Source organism: Emys orbicularis, chromosome 5, assembly GCF_028017835.1.
Source record: "Emys orbicularis isolate rEmyOrb1 chromosome 5, rEmyOrb1.hap1, whole genome shotgun sequence".
Taxonomy (NCBI): Eukaryota; Metazoa; Chordata; order Testudines; family Emydidae; genus Emys; species Emys orbicularis.
The window spans coordinates 25,991,556-26,011,575 of NC_088687.1; the positions used below are offsets into that span (position 1 = coordinate 25,991,556).

At 43.7% G+C, this 20,020-nt stretch overlaps 1 protein-coding gene across 1 annotated transcript in view; it reads right to left on the minus strand.

Moving 5' to 3' along the window:
- Positions 1-14,184, minus strand: part of LOC135878876 (AF4/FMR2 family member 1-like) — a 143,648-nt gene extending 129,464 nt beyond the window's left edge. Inside the window, exons 1-2 of the mRNA XM_065404597.1 lie at positions 14,017-14,184; positions 2,620-2,682 (exon numbers count right to left, since the gene is read on the minus strand). Of these exons, the coding sequence (XP_065260669.1) occupies positions 2,620-2,654 (35 nt within the window). The 5' untranslated portion in view covers positions 2,655-2,682; positions 14,017-14,184. The remainder of the gene's footprint in view (positions 1-2,619; positions 2,683-14,016) is intronic.
- Positions 14,185-20,020: the final 5,836 nt, after the last annotated feature.

The window sequence follows — 20,020 nt, forward strand, 5'->3', positions numbered from 1 at the left end:
ACTGGATTTAAACGATCTATAACCCACAAACAACCCCCTCACCTGCCTCCCCCCCCACCCCGTTTCCTCCCTATGACTGGAGAGGTTAAAACGAGTCACTTCACCTGGAATGGTCCCTTGAAATATGTGTTAACTACTTATGCTAAACAATCTGTTCCAACTTCTATTTAGCTTTGACACACTGATTTCCCAAACCTGAAGAGCAGCTCTGTGAAAGCTCTAAAGCTTGTCTCTCTTCCACCAACAGAAGTTGGTCCAATAAAATATATTACCTCATCCACCTTGTTTCTCTCTAATATCCTGGGACCAACACGGCTACAACAACACAGTACAACAAAGGCTGTGGATTGTGAGTGATGGCAATGCTGGCCAATGGTGGGCAGGAAGTTGGGAAGGGGTGAGGTGGAGAAGATATTTATGGCCCTGATTCAGCAAAACACTTTGGAATGGGTTTAGTTTTAAGCACATCCTTGAAGTTCCACCACTTGGCTGAACTGGGGCCTATGACAACATCTCTGCCATAGTGCATGTCTGTTGGCTAGTGCACAAGTAGCATTGTATAAATGTTAATCAGGTGTCTTGCCTGCCCCGCACAGCTGGAGGAAGACTCCAGACCTGGTAGTGGAAAATAAGGACATATATTTCCCCCCCTTTCAGGATGATTCTCTAAGTGAAGTACTATTTTGACTGTAATAACAGCAGAGTTTATGAATGCATACAGTTGTTTAGAAGTGTTCTGCGGATGTTAAAAATAAGATATTCCTGAGAAAGAGGGGGTGGGAGGGAATAGCCAATCACTATTTCAATATTTCAATTAAAAGATACAGCTTTAAAAAAATGAACCGGCTCATTCATGAATGAGACTATCTTGCAGGCTATACCCCACTGGCTCTCTGCAGCCTTCACCAGGAATTCCTATCACATTGCTTGGCATTACCTTACTGTCATTCATAGGGTCTTAATACTTTAAAGATGTTCCACAAGCAACATATGCACTTTCATAAATGGTTAAAATTAACTTGGAGAGGTTTAGATACCTTGTTGGCTTTGGCACCAGAGCTATAAGAAACCACACTGTGAAGAGTGTCAAATGTCCTGATTTATATTCCAATTGAATCAAGATAACAACCATGTGCAGAACACAATGTACCCTGCAGACTCTCAACAGCTGTCAGATTCATTTTGCTGTGATATCTGATCCCAGGATGAGGCAGAGATGTATGCAGGACAGTGATTGAATAAATCCCCATGATTTTTTAATTCATCCATGCGGTTATACATTGTGTTCAGACATGGATATCAGAATACAAAAGAGGACATTTCTTGCATATCTATGCCATTTTAATGAAAAAAATTAATAAAGCTGGATTAATTTTAGATAAGAAGTTAGAGGAGGGATTAGTGGTTAGTGAGCTGGCCTGGGTTCAATTTCCTGCTCCACCACTGGCTTCCTGTGACACTTCGGGCAGGTCACAGTCGCTACGTGCCTGAGCTTGCCATCTGTAAAATGGGGATATCAGCACTTCTCTACCTCACAGAGGTGTTGGGAGGATAAATGTATGAAAGGTGATCAGATACTACCGTGATGGGGGCCATCTAAATGCCTTAGATCAAGGGTGGCCAACCTGAGCCTGAGAAGGAGCCAGAATTTACCAATGTGCATTGCCAAAGAACCACAGTAATATGTCAGCAGCACCCCCTCCCCATCAGCTTTCCTCCCTCCCTCCTCCCCGCTCCAAGCGCCTCCCACCTACTGGCAGCCCTGCTGCTCAGCACCTCCCCCTTTCTCCCCGCACCTCCAGATCAGCTGTTTCGTGGCATGCAGGAGGGTGGGGGTAGGGGGAGGGAGGAGCGAGGACACGGCAGGCTCGGGGAGGTGGCAGAAAGGGGTGGAGTCAGGGCCGGGCCTGTGGCAGAGCCAGGGGTTGAGCCATGAACACCCCCTGGCACATTGGAAAGTTGGCGCCTGTAGCTCCAGCCCCGGAGTCGGTGACTGTACAAGGAGCCGCATATTAACTTCTGAAGAGCCGCATGTGGCTCCGGAGCCACAGGTTGGCCACCCTTGTCTTAGATAGATACATTTCATTTGCTAAAGTGATCCTCAACACATCTCCCTTGCCTCCTGCACCTCCAAGGGATAAGCTCAGCACCTGCAGGATTTAGTCCACAGGTCAGAACAGCCCTTTAGCTCTCCTTCCATATGCATTTTAATGGCACAATCAACCTCATGCAGATAACTGTGTGAAACAGGATGCATCAAGTTCTCTCACTAACCCTGGGGAAGGGATCAAACCACTGGATGTGTTTTAAGATAGGGTCCCACCCCACTTACCAAACCTGCAGAACTAGTGGCCATTGCTTTGGTGCTGCTGGATAAGTCTTCCCCCTCATTGAGAGTGGGTGTCAAATTCTTTATTTTACATTGCACTTATATGGAAGAAAGTTACAGTCATCTTTGGCTTTTACAAAGAACAGTAGATGGTTTTGTTTTAAATCCGTTTTCCCCTCACAACCAGTCTCAAAATGAATGAAGAGGGGTTAAATCTGAACCTATCTGAAAATTAGTTTAAAAAGTAAAAGAGAAGAGTGTGCCCAGTGTTACACTGGGTTAATTCCTACCCATTGGTGCTGCTTGGTGTGTCTGCGGATGCCATTACGACACTTCAGTGTAAATCAGCTCATCTGGAAGAGAAAAGTGAACATTAATACACAAGTAAAAAATATCCAGGTGTTTTCCCTTTTGTAAGACATAGCACATAATATTCAGCCTGATCATAGGTGCCACCTAAGCTTTGCTTAAGCAATAATATGGACCAATGGGATCACTTTTCTCCCAAACCGTTGCGCCCCGTAGATGGTCGTATAGGGCAGGACAAGAGGCTGGGTGTGTCTAATCTCCAGAGAAGTGCTCTCTTTCTAGTACCATCCTGCCTGAAATGTCTTGTTAATTTGAAGCAGAAATTATGCAGGGAAGGAATAGACATTTACAGTTGTGTGTGTATATCTGGCTTTCAGCTTTGGTTGTCAGAGGTGTCTGATCCATCAGATTGCTCCTTTGATAGCTTGTTTTCTAAAGCCATATCGTAATTGAGCAAAATGCAGGTACCCCTACAAAAATAATGCTCTCCGAGTATGATCTATGAGTGAAGATCAAAAGCAAAACCAAAACATGCACAGCATTTTTCAGCAGCTCTGCCCAAGATCAGCTTTCCCCCCTCAAACCTGCAGGGCAGTCTGAGCTATCAGCCTGAATGACCATGTATTAGCAAGGCTAATACTCTACAGAATAGATGGTTTGCCTGAGGCAGCAAATTGTTAGCAATATTGCCAACCCCAAAAATGTTCAAAAGTCATGAGTCAGGCTCACCAAAAATCATGATATTGGCTTTAAAACCATGAGATTATGTAAAAATATTAGATTAGGTGTTCTTTTTATTTGCCGTCTGCTTTTTGAGCCTTTCGGGTACACCAGGGTCACATTTTGAAGCTTTCTCCCCAGCTATGGAGGCTAGAAATTTACTTTTTCTTTTAGAATGAAGGCTGAAATCGTTATATACCCTCTTGACTCCATGAGCTGGGGCTTTAAGGAAAACAATAGTTATTATGAGACTCACGACAAAATCAGCAGAGTTGGCTACACTGCAGTAGGATTATTGCTATGCATTAGTAAAATTCTGACACAGAGAAAGAAGAGTTCTCTGCCTCAAGAAGTTTACAATCTAAGAACCTGGTAATGAACACCGTGCTTAGTCCTGTAAGTCGTCCCATTGGTCTGAACTCCATTGGTTTGAACTGTTGGCTTCAAAGGGACTTCTCACAGCAGTAAGCACTATACTCCTTAGAGAGCATTTGCAGAATTAGGTCCTAAATGTCTAGGAACAACACAAAACATTCAGTAATTGCTTGTGTTGTGTGGCACTGTGCGAAGATATTTGCCAAACAGAAATCCCTAGAACTAGCACCTAGTTAGCCATCATCTGATGTCACTACTCATGCTGGGCTCTTTAGCATTTCAAGGCCCAGAGACTTCTATGTTGGAGTTACATGAGCACTTGTTTGAAGCATACAACAGCTGTATTTTCCAACTGGGGGTGCCACCCATGGAAGCACCAGACTGGTCCAGGGAGATAGACATAGGAAAGGAGTATCTGGGTGGTGAGGGGAGGGAGAGAAGCTGCATGACCCTAGATACCCCCACACATTCACTACAAATATGCCCTATAAATGCAGATAAAGCAAAGAGAAGCTCTTTGAAAGTTACCACTGTCTCCTCTCTCCTCCCAGCTGTGGTACCTAACTACACTGGATTACAGGCTCAAGCAGTAGTTTACCAGCCCGAACTTCTCTTCTCTGTTCCTTTCTGGTGAATAGAAGAAACAAAAAAAATATAAGGCAAAATGGAATAAAATAAAAGGCACAACGAAAAGGAAAGACAGAAAAAAGAACACAGATATCATGTCCCATCACAGTTACTATGACGTGCATTGAAATGGATGGCTGTAACAAAAGAGTGCTATTCACAGCCAATTGGGTTTCAGTTACCAGGTATTCCTCTCCCCCTTGATCATTATAAAAATGAGGTCAATTTAAAAAAAAAAAAAAAGAAGACGACTTGGATCTGCGATCTATAAAGTCTTCCCTGTGCTCAAGTCCATGCAAATGCTTGGAGCATATCTTATTACAAAGCCTGTGGCAACTACCACAATAATCACCTTGATTCCTCCTTCAGATCTACTCCAGTTGCCCAATGTCCAGTTTCTCAGGGCAGGTCTACACTTAAAATGCTGCACTGGGGCAGCTTCACCGCCACTGCAGCATTTAAGTGAAGATGCTCCCACACCGATGGAAGACCTTCTCCTGTCGGGGTAGTTAATCCACCTCTGCAAGAAGCGGTAGCTATGTCGACAGGTGACGCTCTTTCACCAACATAGCGCTGTCTATACCAGGGGTTAGGTTGGTATAACTATGTCATTCGGGGTGTGGATTTTTGACACCCCTAACAACTTAGTTATACTAATATATGTGTGTAGTGTAGACCTGGCCTCAGTTGAATAGGTTGCACAAAACCTTAACAACAATAATTGGTTTAGAAGAAGTTTCAGGTAGCTTTTTAACAAATTGCTTTCATTAAGAGCTGAGAAGTGCACCACAAGAAACTGCTTTTGAATAAGACCAAAGTGAAATTAAGGATAGAAAATCAGGTCTGGATTAGTGTAAGTACAAATCCCACAACAACCCAGGGGTACCAGGAGAAGGGAGAGAAAAAGGAATATTGGAAATAAATTCTGGCAGGAAAACAAGCACAGAAATGGTTAATTATCCGATCAGACCACTTATTTGCAGCATCCCACCCTACTGAGAGCATAAAACAGATTTATGGCTCGAGGACAGGCTGCAGTAGCATTATGTGAAACAGTGGGAGCTCAGCTCAGCCAACTGAAATTAAAAGGAGTGGATGAGTTGGTAACTGGATAAAGAGGCTGACCTCTAGGTCATCAGTTTAATTCCAGGCCAGTCAGCTACCATTAGAAAGTTGTTCAGTCTTTAGTGCACTATATCAAGCAAGTTTGGTGGGCTCAGATTAACCTATGACAGCATCTCTGTCAGATCACCGCCACCAAAACAAAAACTTCCTGTTGAAAAGACTCAGGAATAGATATGCATGGAGACTACACTATCAAAACATTGTTACATACAGACAGTAGGATGCAAACAGAAGAGATTCCACTTTGAGCATAACAATGTATGAGAGCAGCAGCCTCTCTTGAAAGTTTTGTTCCATTTATATTTGAGAATTTAAAGAGATCTAACACTTCCCACACTTCTCTGGGCTTTCCCATCTCTAGTCACGGTCTAGCCTCAGAACCCCATCCTACCAAGTGCTGAGCTCCATCTCCTCATGTTGTCGTCGTTAGGTGTGGAAGGAACGGAGCTCCATTCAGGAGATGCAAAGCAACTGTACCATGGCTTTGCATCCTTGGCTATCCAAAGCTCCCCACTATCAGAAACAGGACTATGATCCCAACATCGGTTAATTTTGTTGAACATTCAAGTATCAAATCTTTACTATATGAACATATTAACATTGCCCATGACACTTGGATACTAGAGGCTGTAAAGTATATAATAGATTTTACTTGATTATAGCAGAGGAATTAATAGTGCTCAAATACTATGTAAGAATTAAGAATGGATGGAATCCTTTGTGGTACATGCTCCCAGGCAGAGTTTAAGACATACCTGTGACATTCTATGATCAGTAATCTTGTTTTAAGAAAAGAAACTGAGATGAAAACAGTTGTAGAAAAGGCAGCTCAGCCTGACAGACAGTCTCAAGTTGGGTTTAAAATAAACGAATGTAGGTAAACAACCCAGGAAGAGTTGTAAGTGGGTAAAGGGAGCAGCTCTCCAAACGACTACTCAAATGGTCCTAACATTGGCTGCACATGATCAAAAATGAGTTTGCCCCTCAGGAGAAGGATTGGGCCACAAGAGGTACAGTACTATAGAGGAACACCAATTCATCACAGATTGACTGGGCAGCATGGGGAGAGAAGCATGCACTGCCACTACCTATGTTATATCTGCTCTATGGCTATAGGGAACATTAATCTCTGGGATAAAATTCTGATTCCGTTGAAGTCAATGGGAGTTTTGCCACTGACTTGATCTCACAACCAGGTGTGTTAATCCAGCAATGCATTCATTTAAGAGAGTTATTAACATATATCATATTTCAGTAAGCCATGACAAGCTGCAATTGTCACCTGTTTTCTGCCACTCTCTCCCCCTCCAGTTCGCATTTGCAAGATATTTGTTTCTAAACAGAAGCTTTCCCTTCCAATGTCAATTAATATAATAAAGAATTCTAGCTAAAATCCCTGGTTTTGTTCTCAAAGTGCGCACACAACATACAAGTAATTTTTTCCCTTGCAGATCTTTGACAGTTTCCTCCTTCACCAGTTTTGAATTATGTATGTTTCTTCCCCCTCCCACTATGTTTTAGAAATTCTAAGACGCCAGAGGTTTCCTCTAGAGCCAGAGTCAGGAAGTGAACTCTCTTTCAAATGGCTTACTGCAATGCTTTTTATAAACATAGTTTCAAAATAAAATCCAATGTTTTGTGAATAAATGTTCCTCAACTCTTCAAACTTTTTTGAAGAACAAAAACAAACATAATTGGGAATCATCAAAATATAAATATTTATGCATGTTTATTCTTCTTCTTACAAGCCACTAAGTCGCTACTCAATAATACTGTCACTAATAGCCATGCAAAACCTAGCACTTGTGACGCAGGCTCCAACAGGGATCTTTTATAAATCCCATGGAGAGAGGCAAAACAGCATGGGCTACATGTTCTAATTGCTAGGGAGACTTTTACTGTGGAGTGGGAGGGGAAAGATGATAAACTGCTATTTGGAAGAGAGACTTAAATGTTAACTGTTTGCTTTGTAACTCTACACTTAGCACCTACAGACTCTACAACTTTCAAACACCTAGAAAGGAGAGTGAGAGTTTGAAAGTAGTTAAAACAGTTTATAACTTTTATAATACAAGTTTCTAACACTGTTAGGGTATGTCTACACTACCGCGGTAGTTCGACGGCTGGCAATCGAAGTTCCGGGTTCGATTTATCGCGTCTGGTGTGGACGCGATAAATCGAACCAGGAAGCGCTCGCCGTCGACTGCGGTACTCCAGCTAGACGAGAGGAGTACCGCGGAGTCGACGGGGGAGCCTGCCTGCCGCGTGTGGACCGCGTCTGAACCGCGGTAAGTTCGAAGTAAGGTATGTCGAATTCAGCTACGTTATTCACGTAGCTGAATTTGCGTACCTTACTTCGACTTGGGGGGTAAGTGTAGACCAAGCCTAGAAAGAGCTACATTCAAACTCTGATGTTGGGAGACAGGTAGGTTAGTGTTGAACACAACTGCAAAGTAGCACTCACTAAGCGTTTTTGCCAACAATTTCCCATCACTGATACCACCAGTTCTACTCCACATGTGAGGAGTATAAATGTAGACAACACTCCAAGCAGTTGCTGCTATTGTCATGTCATTTAACCCTGCAGAGCCGCTGGGGAATTTAGTCAGGACTGAAAACTATCCTGCAATGAGGCAGATTGGGAAATTCATTTTCCATATACATAGACACCCTTTTAACATTTCTGTTTGGATAACTATCTTAGTGTAAGAAGTATTTCTTTTTCATACTATTTTGAACAGCAGTGCAAACTTTTAACATCGTTTTTTAAGCAGTTGTATGTACGCACACACACAATTCTTATGAATGATCACTTTGGTTATTTCCTGGAGCTGTCAGGCACTCAGATACTACAGTAGTGGAAGACAAATACCTAAACAGGTTTTCATAGGATATCATTAACCCAACAAAACTAAATTTTTTAAGTGAATGTTATCAACCTTTTAAAAAGTGTCATACAAAGAAGTGGACGTACATAGAGAAACTACTGTCCATCTCAAAAAGAAGCTGTAAATAAATCTCTAGTGGCAGACTTCTATGGAAGGAAGTTTAGGTCATGGATCCTGGAGCACTGGCAGAGAAGTCCTCAACACTAGTTTACCAGGCTCCTGTGGCTGATATCATAATATGTCCAATATAAAATATTTAAGGACAACAGGAAGCCCCAACGCAATTGGGAGCTTTTCTACAAACCACAACTTTTTGAATATGTAAGATACATATAAGCTGTTTAAAAAACACCGTTTAAAAAACACAGACAACCCAGACACCTGAAATAGCTACATTAAGGGCAGTTTTTGTGACATTGTTGAAACAGATGTTATGCTATCCCTTGTTCACTTTAACTTAAAAATACTTTTAGCAAATAAAGGCACAATTCAGAGGCTTCAGTGCAACTTTGTGTTCCTAGCTACTGTTAGCCCCGCCTTCCTCTTCCCCATCAATGAATTCTACACCATGCTACATCTTATCTCATTGTGCGAGGCACCATATAAACACACAGTAGTAGACGGTCCCTGCCCCGAAGAGCGTAGTCTATATAGGACAGCTACAGGGTGGGGGAAAGGAGTATACCACACAAGCAAAATGTTGATTTGTAAATGTTATGTTAGTGCCTTTTTTTTTTTTTTTTAAGACATTTCATTTCTGTACTGTAGTTTTGAAAATCTTATGGGAGTTGTGTGGAGTGAGGCAGCTAAAGGCTGCACCCTATAATCCAGAAGCTAACGGTCTAATAGAATGATTCAATGGGACATTGAAGTCTATGCTGAGGACATATGTTACCCAATGAGCAGGGCCGGCTCCAGGCACCAGCTGACCAAGCACGTGCTTGGGGCGGCACCTTGGGGCAGGGCGGCGCTCCATTTTTTATTTTATTTTTTTGGATTCGGCGGCGCGGCGCTCGGAGGGGGGGCGGGGCTTTGGGCGGCGCTCAGAGGGGGCGGGGTCTTGGGGGGCGGGGTCTGGCGCGGTGCGGCGCTCGGAGGGGGGGCGGGGGCTTCGGGCGGCGCGGCACTTGGAGGGGGGCAGGGCTTCGGGTTGTGTGGCGCTGGGGGGCGGGGATTTCGGCGGCGCTCGCGGGGGTAGGGCGGGGCGGCGCTCTTCTTTTTTGCCTGGGGCGGCAAAAAAGTTAGAGCCGGCCCTGCCAATGAGAGAATAACTGGACTGTATTGCTCCCTTATTTGTTATTCACATACAGGACTGTCCCCCAAGAGTCTACAGGGTTTGCTTCCTTTGATCTCCTTTACGGGAAAGAGGTGCAGGGACCCTTAGATTTAATACAAGGCCCTTGGAAGAGTAATATGGAAGAGCCTGTAGGGGAATGTGGCACTTGTTTTAAAGAGAATTTAAAGGCTATGATGGACATAATGCATCAGAACCTTGAAAAGCTGGTATGACAGGCATGTTGGAGAAAGGTCTTTTGATGTAAGTGACTTGGTATTAGATTTGAATCTAGTGAGGAAAAACAAAGTTCAAGATTGTTGGGAGGGACCTTTTGAGGTAATAGAGTGAAGGAGGTCACCTGCGATGTAACGAAACCCCACAGCAGGGAGTTGCGCAAACAGTACATGTCAGTAGATTGAAAACTTACCACAAAAGAGAGGTGAATATGATTTATTGTGCTGATGAGGGAACATTTACTGCCCCTTTAATTATTTGGTCCTGGAGAGTGAGGAAGAGACTCCACTGGAGAGCACTGAAATTTGGGAGGGTTTGAACCCAACCCAAAAGTAGGATATGTTGGCCCTCTTGAAATACCACAGGCAGGTATTTTCCAACCAGCCAGGTTTAACTGACGAAAGAATGCATTCCATTGAAACTGCAAGGTCCTGCCCTGTTCCTAGCAGAGCATACCATGCTAAAGATGAAATGCAAAGACAAATTCAGAAGAAAGTGGAGAGCACGCGCATGGGAGCGATCACTAAATCAAAAAGCCCGTGGGCATCTCCTACTGTGATGGTACCTAAAAGGAATAAAACCCTGAGATTTTGCGTGGATTTTAGAAGGGTAAATGACATCACCCAATCTAATCCTTACCCTACACCCCAGATAGAGGACCTTCTGGATCTACTGGGCAGTGCAAATTCATAAGTACTCTGGATTTTACTCATGGATACTGGCAAATTCCCTTAGATGCTGATGTCCAGGAAAAGTCAGCTTTCATAGTGGAATGTGGCCTGAGTTTAAGATTATGCCTTTTGGATTAATTAAGCCTCTGAAAGGTAGCCCCAGCATTTTCAATGAGGTGCTGCAGGGTTTACAGCCCTTTGTCAAGGCCTATGTAGACAACTTGGCTGATTGTAGTGACTCCTAAAAACCTAGATTACCTGAACCTTGTGGGAATTGTATTGCAGGGGCCAAGAGAAGCCAGCCTCACTGTCAAGGTGTTAAAATGCAAGATGGGGGCCACAGAAGTATCTTAGCTAGGACACAGGATGGGCAGTAGGTTTGTTCGCCCTGACCTTTTAAAAGTAGAAGCCATTCGGAATTGGCCTGTCCCACAAACCGAGAAGCAGGTCCAATCCTTTATCAGTCTGGCCAATTAACACTAGAGGATTGTAAAGGAGTTCAGTGACATTGTGGCCTCTATAACAGACCTTACGAAAAAGGGGAAGCCAGACCAGGTGAATTTGGACTGACGCCCGTGAGAAAAAGCCTCTTATGTCCTTGAAGCCTGTCTAAAGAGTTAGTTTTAGTCAGCTCTGATTTCCGCAAATCCTTTATGCTGTGCACTGATGCTTCTAATACTGGGTTAGGTGCAGTGCTAACACAGACTGGGGTGTGGGACAAGCAGCACTCTATTGCCTTTTAAGTAAAAAACTGACCTCCACTGAACAGAACTATGCTGACACAGAGAAGGAATGTTATGCCATTGTTTGGACTATTACGCAACTTAAACCTCATCTATATAACAGAAAATTTAAATGCTATCGGACCACTCCCCGCTAACACAGCTGTGCTGAGCCAGAGGGACCAATTTGAAACGGTTACACTAGAGCCTAGTTCTACAGGAGTAGGACATGGAAACAGTACATATCAAGGTAAAAAAAATCAAATGCAGTGGCAGATGCCTTGTGAGGGGTAGGGAGATCCTGAGGCATATTCAGGAGCGCCAGTGACATCCCTTCTTACACCATTTTTGCATTGGGGGTGTGATGCCAGAGGTCCCCATGCTTCAATTGAATACTGACAAATGCATAGCTGAAATCAGTCTGGCTCACCTGTGTGTTATTGTTAAAATAGGTATTAGAATTATATATTGACTTTATGGAATGCCTGTAAGTTGCTGCAAGCATTAATCTCACTCATAACATCTGTATCCCATATTAGAAGGTAAAATTTGAGTGTTTGCATTGTAGGACACTCCGTGTAAATCACCGGACAGGAGAGAGACATTAACTAGCGTCAAGTGCTGATCTCCAACAGAAGGTGTCACATCCTGGCCAACAAGGAAGGCCCATCAACACCAGACAGATGAGAGTGGAACACCAAAAAGAGGACTAAAGACTTTGTTGTTTACTCTTCGTACCCCATGAAGAAGAGTCTTGCAAGTTAACTCCTCCCATCAGCTGAGTTTTTAGCTCACAGCAGGGGGCGGGGGGGAAGAGAGAATAGCAAGGAGGAACTGTATCTTTATGCTGCTTTGACTGTAAGGAACAAAGATTACTAGGCATAAGCAAAAGATCCCCAGCATTTAGCCTGGGTTAGCCCTAAAGGATATATAGAGCTTGCTTGTTATAGAAGCTTCTATTACTTTTTGAAATTTAAGACTGGAGCTCTTCTTCAGCTTAACCTATTGTTATTCAAGAACAGAATTTGATCCTTTATTAGTAATGCTATTTAAATAAAATGAGGTCTTCCATTGCTTTGAAGAGCCACAGGATTAGAGCAGTTCACATGCATATTCCTCTTCCTGGTTTGTTTTAATTTTTTTTTAAATCATTTAAAATGTGAGCCATTACATTATGTTAAAGGGAGATGGATGCTTTAGGGGTTAACTATTGAGGCCATGTCTACACTAGCGAGCTTACAGCGACACAGCTGTACCAATGCAGCAGCACCACTGTAAGATGACTCGTGTAGCAACTCCATACTGATGGGAGAGAGGTCTCCCAGTGACATAATAAAATCACCTCAATGAGCAGCTGTAGCTATGTCAGGAGGAGAAGCTCTCCCGTTGACATACTGCTGTGCACGCGAACACTTACACCTACAAAATTATATCGCTCGGGGGTGTTTTTTTCACACCCCTGAGTGACATAAATTTCGCCGACATAAATGGTAGTGTAGAGATGGCTTTAGGCCCCAAACCTGCAGACATTTAAATGGATGAGTATCTCAGTGGGACTGCTTACATAGTTACTCAGAGTGGAGCAGTTTGCAGGCCTGGGGGAAAGAACATGCCTGAGTAGAGCTAGAAGCTTGCCCCTTCACTTGCATCTGAAGAAGTGAGGTTCTTACCCACGAAAGCTTATGCTCCCAATATTTCTGTTAGTCTTAAAGGTGCCACAGGACCCTCTGAAGCTTGCCCCTTGGGTTAAAAGGGTGACCTCTGGTGGACAAACATATCCTCAGGTTTCAGAATTGCTCAGTGTTGACTTTTTGTTTACCTATAGTTCATGTTTTCGTTATAATGTTTCCTCATAATGTTTCCATTATAAACCAACAACAATATAACCTGTCAGTTCAAATAAAATAATAAACACCAGTAATAATTATATCATTAAAATGATTAGAGTGGATATTTATAGCATATCATTTTCATATGAACAAGTCCTTTGTAAGTCTTAACAACCATACTAAATACAGATGACTTTTGAGCAAAATAGTAAATACTTAGCTCAATGCTGCGTTTTATGTGGAAACACAAAAGGGGGGGGGGGAAATCACAGCTTGAAGAAAGAAAAAAGAGAGACAATTGCTGGAAAATGACTCACCACCCAGAAGGCAAGAGCTGAAATTATACAGATTTTTATAGCCCTGTATTGTTGAACTGCAAAACTCAATACTTGGTGGCTGTTAAGCCGTCTTTAAGAAGGAATACATTTTACACAAGTGGAAGTGATAAGTCCTGTGCAAAGCTAACTGAGACAATGAAATTTTGCAGTCAATGTCAACAGACCCTTCTCATATCCCCATCAGGAGTTCAGTCCCTCCCCCATACTCCGGACATTTTTTTTTTTTTAAAGTCACAAGATCATTAAATACAGCGACTGGCAGCTGCTCGCTTTCACACTCACGCTCTTGCTGCATTTGTTTATAAAGCAAAGCAAAGCCCTCCCCGCTCACAACGTTACCCAAAGCCCCCGTGGCCATGGGAAAGTGTGAGCGCCTAGCCCTGAAGGCTGGAAAACCCAAGGTAGGAAACAAGGGAGAAAAGTTTCCCAACAACCTCCCCTGGTAACTGCCCGCTTCCTTCTCTCCCCTGGCACTGCTGCAAACACCCCCTCACCCCTTCAGGGCGGGGGGCAGGGGAGCTCTAGGGGGCTCTCCCTCTCCAACATCCCTCCTACGGACCCAAGGTCTCTCACCTCTGCCAAATCGATGCGAGCTCCCTCGGGGGAAGGGCTAGGGCAGGGTCTTCTTCTGAGCGCTCCCTTCCTTACAGGGGGGAGGGGAGAACGAGGATGCTGCTCTGCTCCGCTCCTCCCTGACCTGTTGCAGCAGCACAGAGCCCGATTGCTCCCCCCGCCCCTGCCTCCAGCTGCTGCAGCTGCAGCCTGCGCGCACGTCGGGCAGCAGGGAGGCGGCCGGCCGCTGGAACGCGCAGGGAGGCGCGCGCGCGCGCGCGCCACAAGGTGGGTAGGAAGGGGCGGTGGGGAGAGCCCAAGCCATGCCTCCTTCACTCGGGACACGCCCCCTTGAGCCGAGCGCGCGCGCTCGCCGGAATCCTTCTCCCACCCAGCCTGTGCCCGCCGAGCGTGTCCGGGAACGCCCGAAGGGCCGAGCGGGCAGCGGCTGCAGCAACCTGAGCAGCTGCTGGAGCTGCCCAGCCCTGCGGTCCTTGCAGAGGGGCGGCTCTTGGCTCCTTTGCCAGGCTAGGGGGAGCTGCGTCCCCAGCCCCTGCTGCAGGGCAGGCCCCTGAGAGCGAGGCACAGCTAAATGGGGGGGGGGTTCCCCGGGCGCTGCATGGTCCAGCCCATGGGGGCACTGGGGCATAGCCCAGCCCAGCCGGTAGGATGTGTGGGGCGGGGTGCTTAGTCCTTGGAGGGGGGAAGAGGTTACATGGCCCAGACTACGAGGGTGCTGTGACCCAGCCTTTGGGACACATGGTTGCTGGGGATGGATCAGAATCCATCCAAGCCCAGGGCCCGTTCCTCACCCTTCCCTGAGTCAGGTCAAGAGTTGTTGCCACCACTGTGACTGGCAGGCCCAGTTACAGGTGGGTCTCGAGCCTCATCCTGAAGTCATAGGCATGGGAACTAGCGGTGCTGTGGGGTGCTGCTACTGCAGCACCCCCAGGGTCCCAGCTGCTGGCCCCCCATCCTGGGGCTTTGCTCCTGTCCTCAGGTGAGGGTGGTGGTGGTGGTAAGCAGGGATTTGGAGCAATCAAATTTTTGAATTGCTCCAGCTCCAGGCATAAAACCTACTGGTCTGCACTCCAGCTCCGGGCTCCCCTCCAAAGCCCTGGTAAGGGGGCTGGCTGGCTTTCAGCACCCCCACTGCTTGAAGGTGCACTCAGTCACCTGGCCTCAGCATATTATTATTCGGATTGCAGGAGTGCCTCGGAGCCCCAGTTATGGATCTGGGCCCCATTGTGCTAGGCACTGCATAAACACAGAACAAAAAGATGGTCCCTGCCCCAGAGAGCTTACTCCAGGAGGAAGACTGTGGTTGACAATATCATGCTTCTGGCACAGTGGAACTCTCTACAGTAAAGGTAAAGCTCATCTGTTCAGGAGACACTAGCCAAAAGGGCTAATTCAACCCTTAGATGCATGAGCAGGGGAATCTCGAGTAGGAGTAGTGTGTGTATTTTACCTCTGTATTGGGCCCTGGTGCCACCACAGTTGGAATGTTATGTCCGATTCTGGTGCCCACAATTCAAAAAGGATGTTGATAATTCAAAGAAGAGCCACGAGAATGACTATTGGAAAACATGCCTTATAGTGATAGACCCAAGAAGCTCAATCTATTTATCTTAACAAAGAGAAGGTTAAGGGATAACTTGAACACAGTCTACAAGTACCTATACAAGGAACAAATATTTGATAATGGGCGCTTCAACCTAGCAGAGAAAGTTATAACAAGATTCAATGACTGGAAGTTGAAGCTAGACAAATTCAAACTGGAAATAAGGTGTAAATTTTTAACAGTGACAGTAATTAACCATTGGAACAATTTACCAAGGGGTTTTGGTAGATTCTCCATCACTGGCAATTTTTGAATCAGGATTATATTCCGCCCCCTTCTACAGATATACTCTAGTTCAAAAGAATTGTTTTGGGGGAGTTCTATGGCATGTGTTTTACAGGAGGTCAGACTATCACAATGGTCCCTTCTGGCCTTGGAATCTATGAATCTATTCAAAGCTGGAATGAAAGAGTTTTAGCTCCCTTTCGCTGTTTTTCTTTTAGAGACAGTATCACAGACATCATTTTCAATGTCCATAATATAAAATAGTTTCATATTAGACTGGCAGATTGCCACTACAATAGTGTAAAATATTCATAATGACATACAAAGATATTTTACATTAATGTGTTTCCCCCCACTCCCTGTTTGTTTCAGATATTTTGCATGATTATTTTTAGGAAAATGGGTCAAACTCAATTGGACGTGGAAAATTTTTCCATGTTCTCAATATGAAAATACAGATTTATTGCTCATTGTGGGTCTGTTAGATTCATATATACCTCTGTGAAATTCTTGGGGCAAAATGTGAAATCTGAATAGTTCTGTTGATACCTATTTCAGTATTTCCAGCCTCATTCTAATTTTACATTGAAATTTGCTGAACATTTAAGTAGGCTCCAAAATCACTTTGTCACCCATAAAACCATCACTTTGCAACACAGCCCTGGAAAATAATTCATGCTACAAAAATGCTTCAGATGCATGTGATGATATTTTACACATCATTGTATTGTCTCTCAGCACAATGCCCCAGATCCTCAAAGGTATTTTGGCTCTAACTTTGCTTTCATGTTATGCCATCCTTACAGCCAGCCACACACAGTTATCTCCTGGGGAAGGGGCTTCCAGGGGATCAGATGGTGAGAGTTTATGATGCTTTAATTCTGCTCTCCACGCTAAATAGCTTTGAGGTTCCACCGCTTTCATCCTTACCATGCTATGCAAAAGATGGGGTGATGGATGCATCTCTTTATGTACATTTACAGTCCTGTAAATTGGATTTCAAATCTTTCTCCTTAGGTAGCGAGACTCAGCACATCTGTGATGCTGTCGACAGTGTCATGTATGATGAATAATTTTACATTATGTGAGTATGAATTATTAATTAAATCCACCTGTTAAGTCCATAGGTTGAAACTCACACAGGTACGGAGGACCCATGCAAGGCCCTCAGCACTACTTGAATCCCTCTGTGATTGCCCTTTTGCAAAGTGATGCCTCTGAACCCCAGCATACCATAAAGGGGAGTTCCAGGAGGGCCTGAAATAGGCTGGCACAGAACAGGAGACTGTGGAAGGGGCTATGCTGCATGAATACATGCTGCCACCCAAAAAATTTAGGGAACTCAGGATGCCTATAGGGCCTGATCCAAAACACATTGAAATCAATAGATAGATTCCTATTGATCTTTGTGGGCTTTGGGTCAGACCCTTACTGTAGCCCCATGGCCTGTCCGTAGGTTGAGGAGGATGCATTGTGCATCTCCACAAAAGGATGAGGCTGAATGTCTCCCCAAGGAATAACTTAACACAGTGGAAGCACACGGAGGGATTCCAGTCATCACAAAAAGAAGCAAAAACTCCAAGTAGTTTGCTATTGTCAATTCTCCAAGGAAACCGCCGCCTGCATGCCACACAGGTACACTGAGGGGTGGATTAACTTAAATGTTGAGTTAGGAATGCTTCGCTCTTTGCCGGAGAAGGCCTGAAGTGAGGAACACAAAAAACACACAGGAAAGGAAAGAAGACTAGAAACAAAGGAGATGAGACACTACAGTTAATGACAGTTAAAATAACACACAGCTTCAATTTTTATGTTAACCGATGGTCTGTTTTTTGTATTGTGGCTAAAGAACTTAACTGATTTGGCAATACGTTTCCCCAAAAAGTATGTGAAGAGGGAGACGTGGAGACTGATTTATTGTCCTGTAGGGGTGCAATCAGTACGTGAATTATAGGGGCCTAACACAAGCCTCATTCCTGGTGTTGTTGAAATCATTGGGAGTTTAGCTACTGGCTTTGCTAGGAGCAGGACCAAGTTCAATGTGGAATAATTTCATAAAATAAGAATGTTTGAAAGGTTTCATAATGTATTTGTAGGAACAACTGATCACACTGGGAATTAAGGGTTAATTTGGCTTCAGTCATGCTACTTGAAGAAGAAGGCTTTTCTCTGGTCATACCTGGCAAAGCGATGGGGGTGATTAAAGTGTATTTGCAGAAATGTGAGAGGAGGCCACCTGGTGCTCAGGGACATCTTCCGTAATCTTATCACAAACCCAGAATAAACTAACCTTGGTGAAAAGAATATTAAGCTTGTGTTTTCCAAAGAGACAGTGAGTGTGTCTAGGTGAGACGGTGTTACTTGTCTGCCTCTGAAAGAGCATTATAAACCCTATGTTCATAAGAAATACGTTTTAATCAACAGTGTTGAGAATATGTTGCAAATGTAAAGGGAGAGCTGGGAATAGGATAAGATAAAAACTTGGAGTTAGTCACGGCCAGAAAATAGTCTAAGAGCTACATGACAGAGCTTCCAGTCTCTCTCCAGCTGGTTTATAGCAGAAAACAGCCAGTCACCAATGAAGCAACTGTGTCAATGTGGGTTTGTATATATGAAGATGTGGATACCTTCTTGTAACAAAAGAAAGCTACCTTGAATTCAGAAAAAATACTGGATGAATACTGAATTTCTGAAGAATCCAGTAGCAGCCTGTAGGACTCTCAGTGTTAAAAGTAGAATGTAGTATGTCTTATTACAGACTCCAGAATATTATGTCTTGAATTATTTGTGTGAAAGAACACTAGTTAAGTGTGTTGTAAGGTGTTTTAAAGTAGTAATGTCAGGCTTGCAATAACATTTCTGGAAAGTTTAAGACTATTTAGCCTGAATTTCAAGAGACTGTTTTTGCCCTTACAAGCTGAACCTTGAGGAATAGTCATTTTCACCAGATTTATGCAGAGTTCTGGGATTTGTTTTCCCTCAACTTGTGCTTAATTTTAAGTCAATTGAAGTCAGTTGGACATGCTTAAATGCATTGCTGAATAGGGATCAGAATTAGGAAGCTGTAAAAGGGCCTTCTCCCAGATATGATAGTTTTGTACCTAGACTCTCTGTTTAGATACTTGGCTTTTCAGCAGCATACACACTAGTGACAAGTGTGCTCTTTAATTGCTAGTAATATGTCCCTTTATTATGTAGCTACATAGGCTATAAGAAAGAGGCAATATTTCAGTGAGTTATTACCTAGCTTCAGGAATAACGTGTGCATTTACAGATTAGAGCTACAAATACTACACTAGAGACTTAAGCATCCAAGTATCATGTAAATAAACACTTGCAAATTAATCTGGAAGTTCATGCACACAAATGGGGAAAATATTATGTAACGTTATCAAAGGTAAGGCAGACATGATTTTATTTTATTACCACACAAAAACAATATAGCTGCATGACAGCTGTAAAAATTTCCCATTATTTCAGATCACTGTATCCAAAAGTGAATGAAAATATTTTTATTTTGGAGTATGTTTTGCTTTTATATTGCATACCTCCTTGAAAAAAACAAACAAACAAAAAAATATACTGGCACGATCAATAGAGATGTCTGTGCATGTACACACACACGTACACACCCACCCCTGTGTGCCACATCCTGAAAATGGATCTGCTCAGGTCTATCCCTGCATCTGCATGGATTCAATTTCCACACTTTTTCTTTTATCTCACATTGCCTTTTGTAAAACCTCTCAATTTTCAGTACAGGACAAGCCAGTTCTTAATTGTTTTCATAAAACAACTAAATGATAGGCGAAAGCCACCTTTGGTCATGTGGCCCCCCACAAAACCCTGCTCAGTTCTTCAATGTCACCTTCAGCAGGAGAAAAAATAGGCTTGTGCCTTTTATACATCATTAAAAAGGCTTGAAGTGTTATAATTTAAAAAACAAAAGGGGTGGGTTTTGCTTACTTGATATAACCTTAAAAATCAGAAATAGGGCCTGATTATGGCATAAGGCATTATAAGCCAGTGCTCAGGGTCCCAGCTTTTGGACTCATGTGATGACATCAAAATGTCATTTCTCCCGTTAAAAACAAAAAGTTGCTAGCCATCTTGGCTGTGGAAAAATATCTGAAAGCGTGACCCTAGTGTAATCCATGCAATGATGTCTGCCCAAGT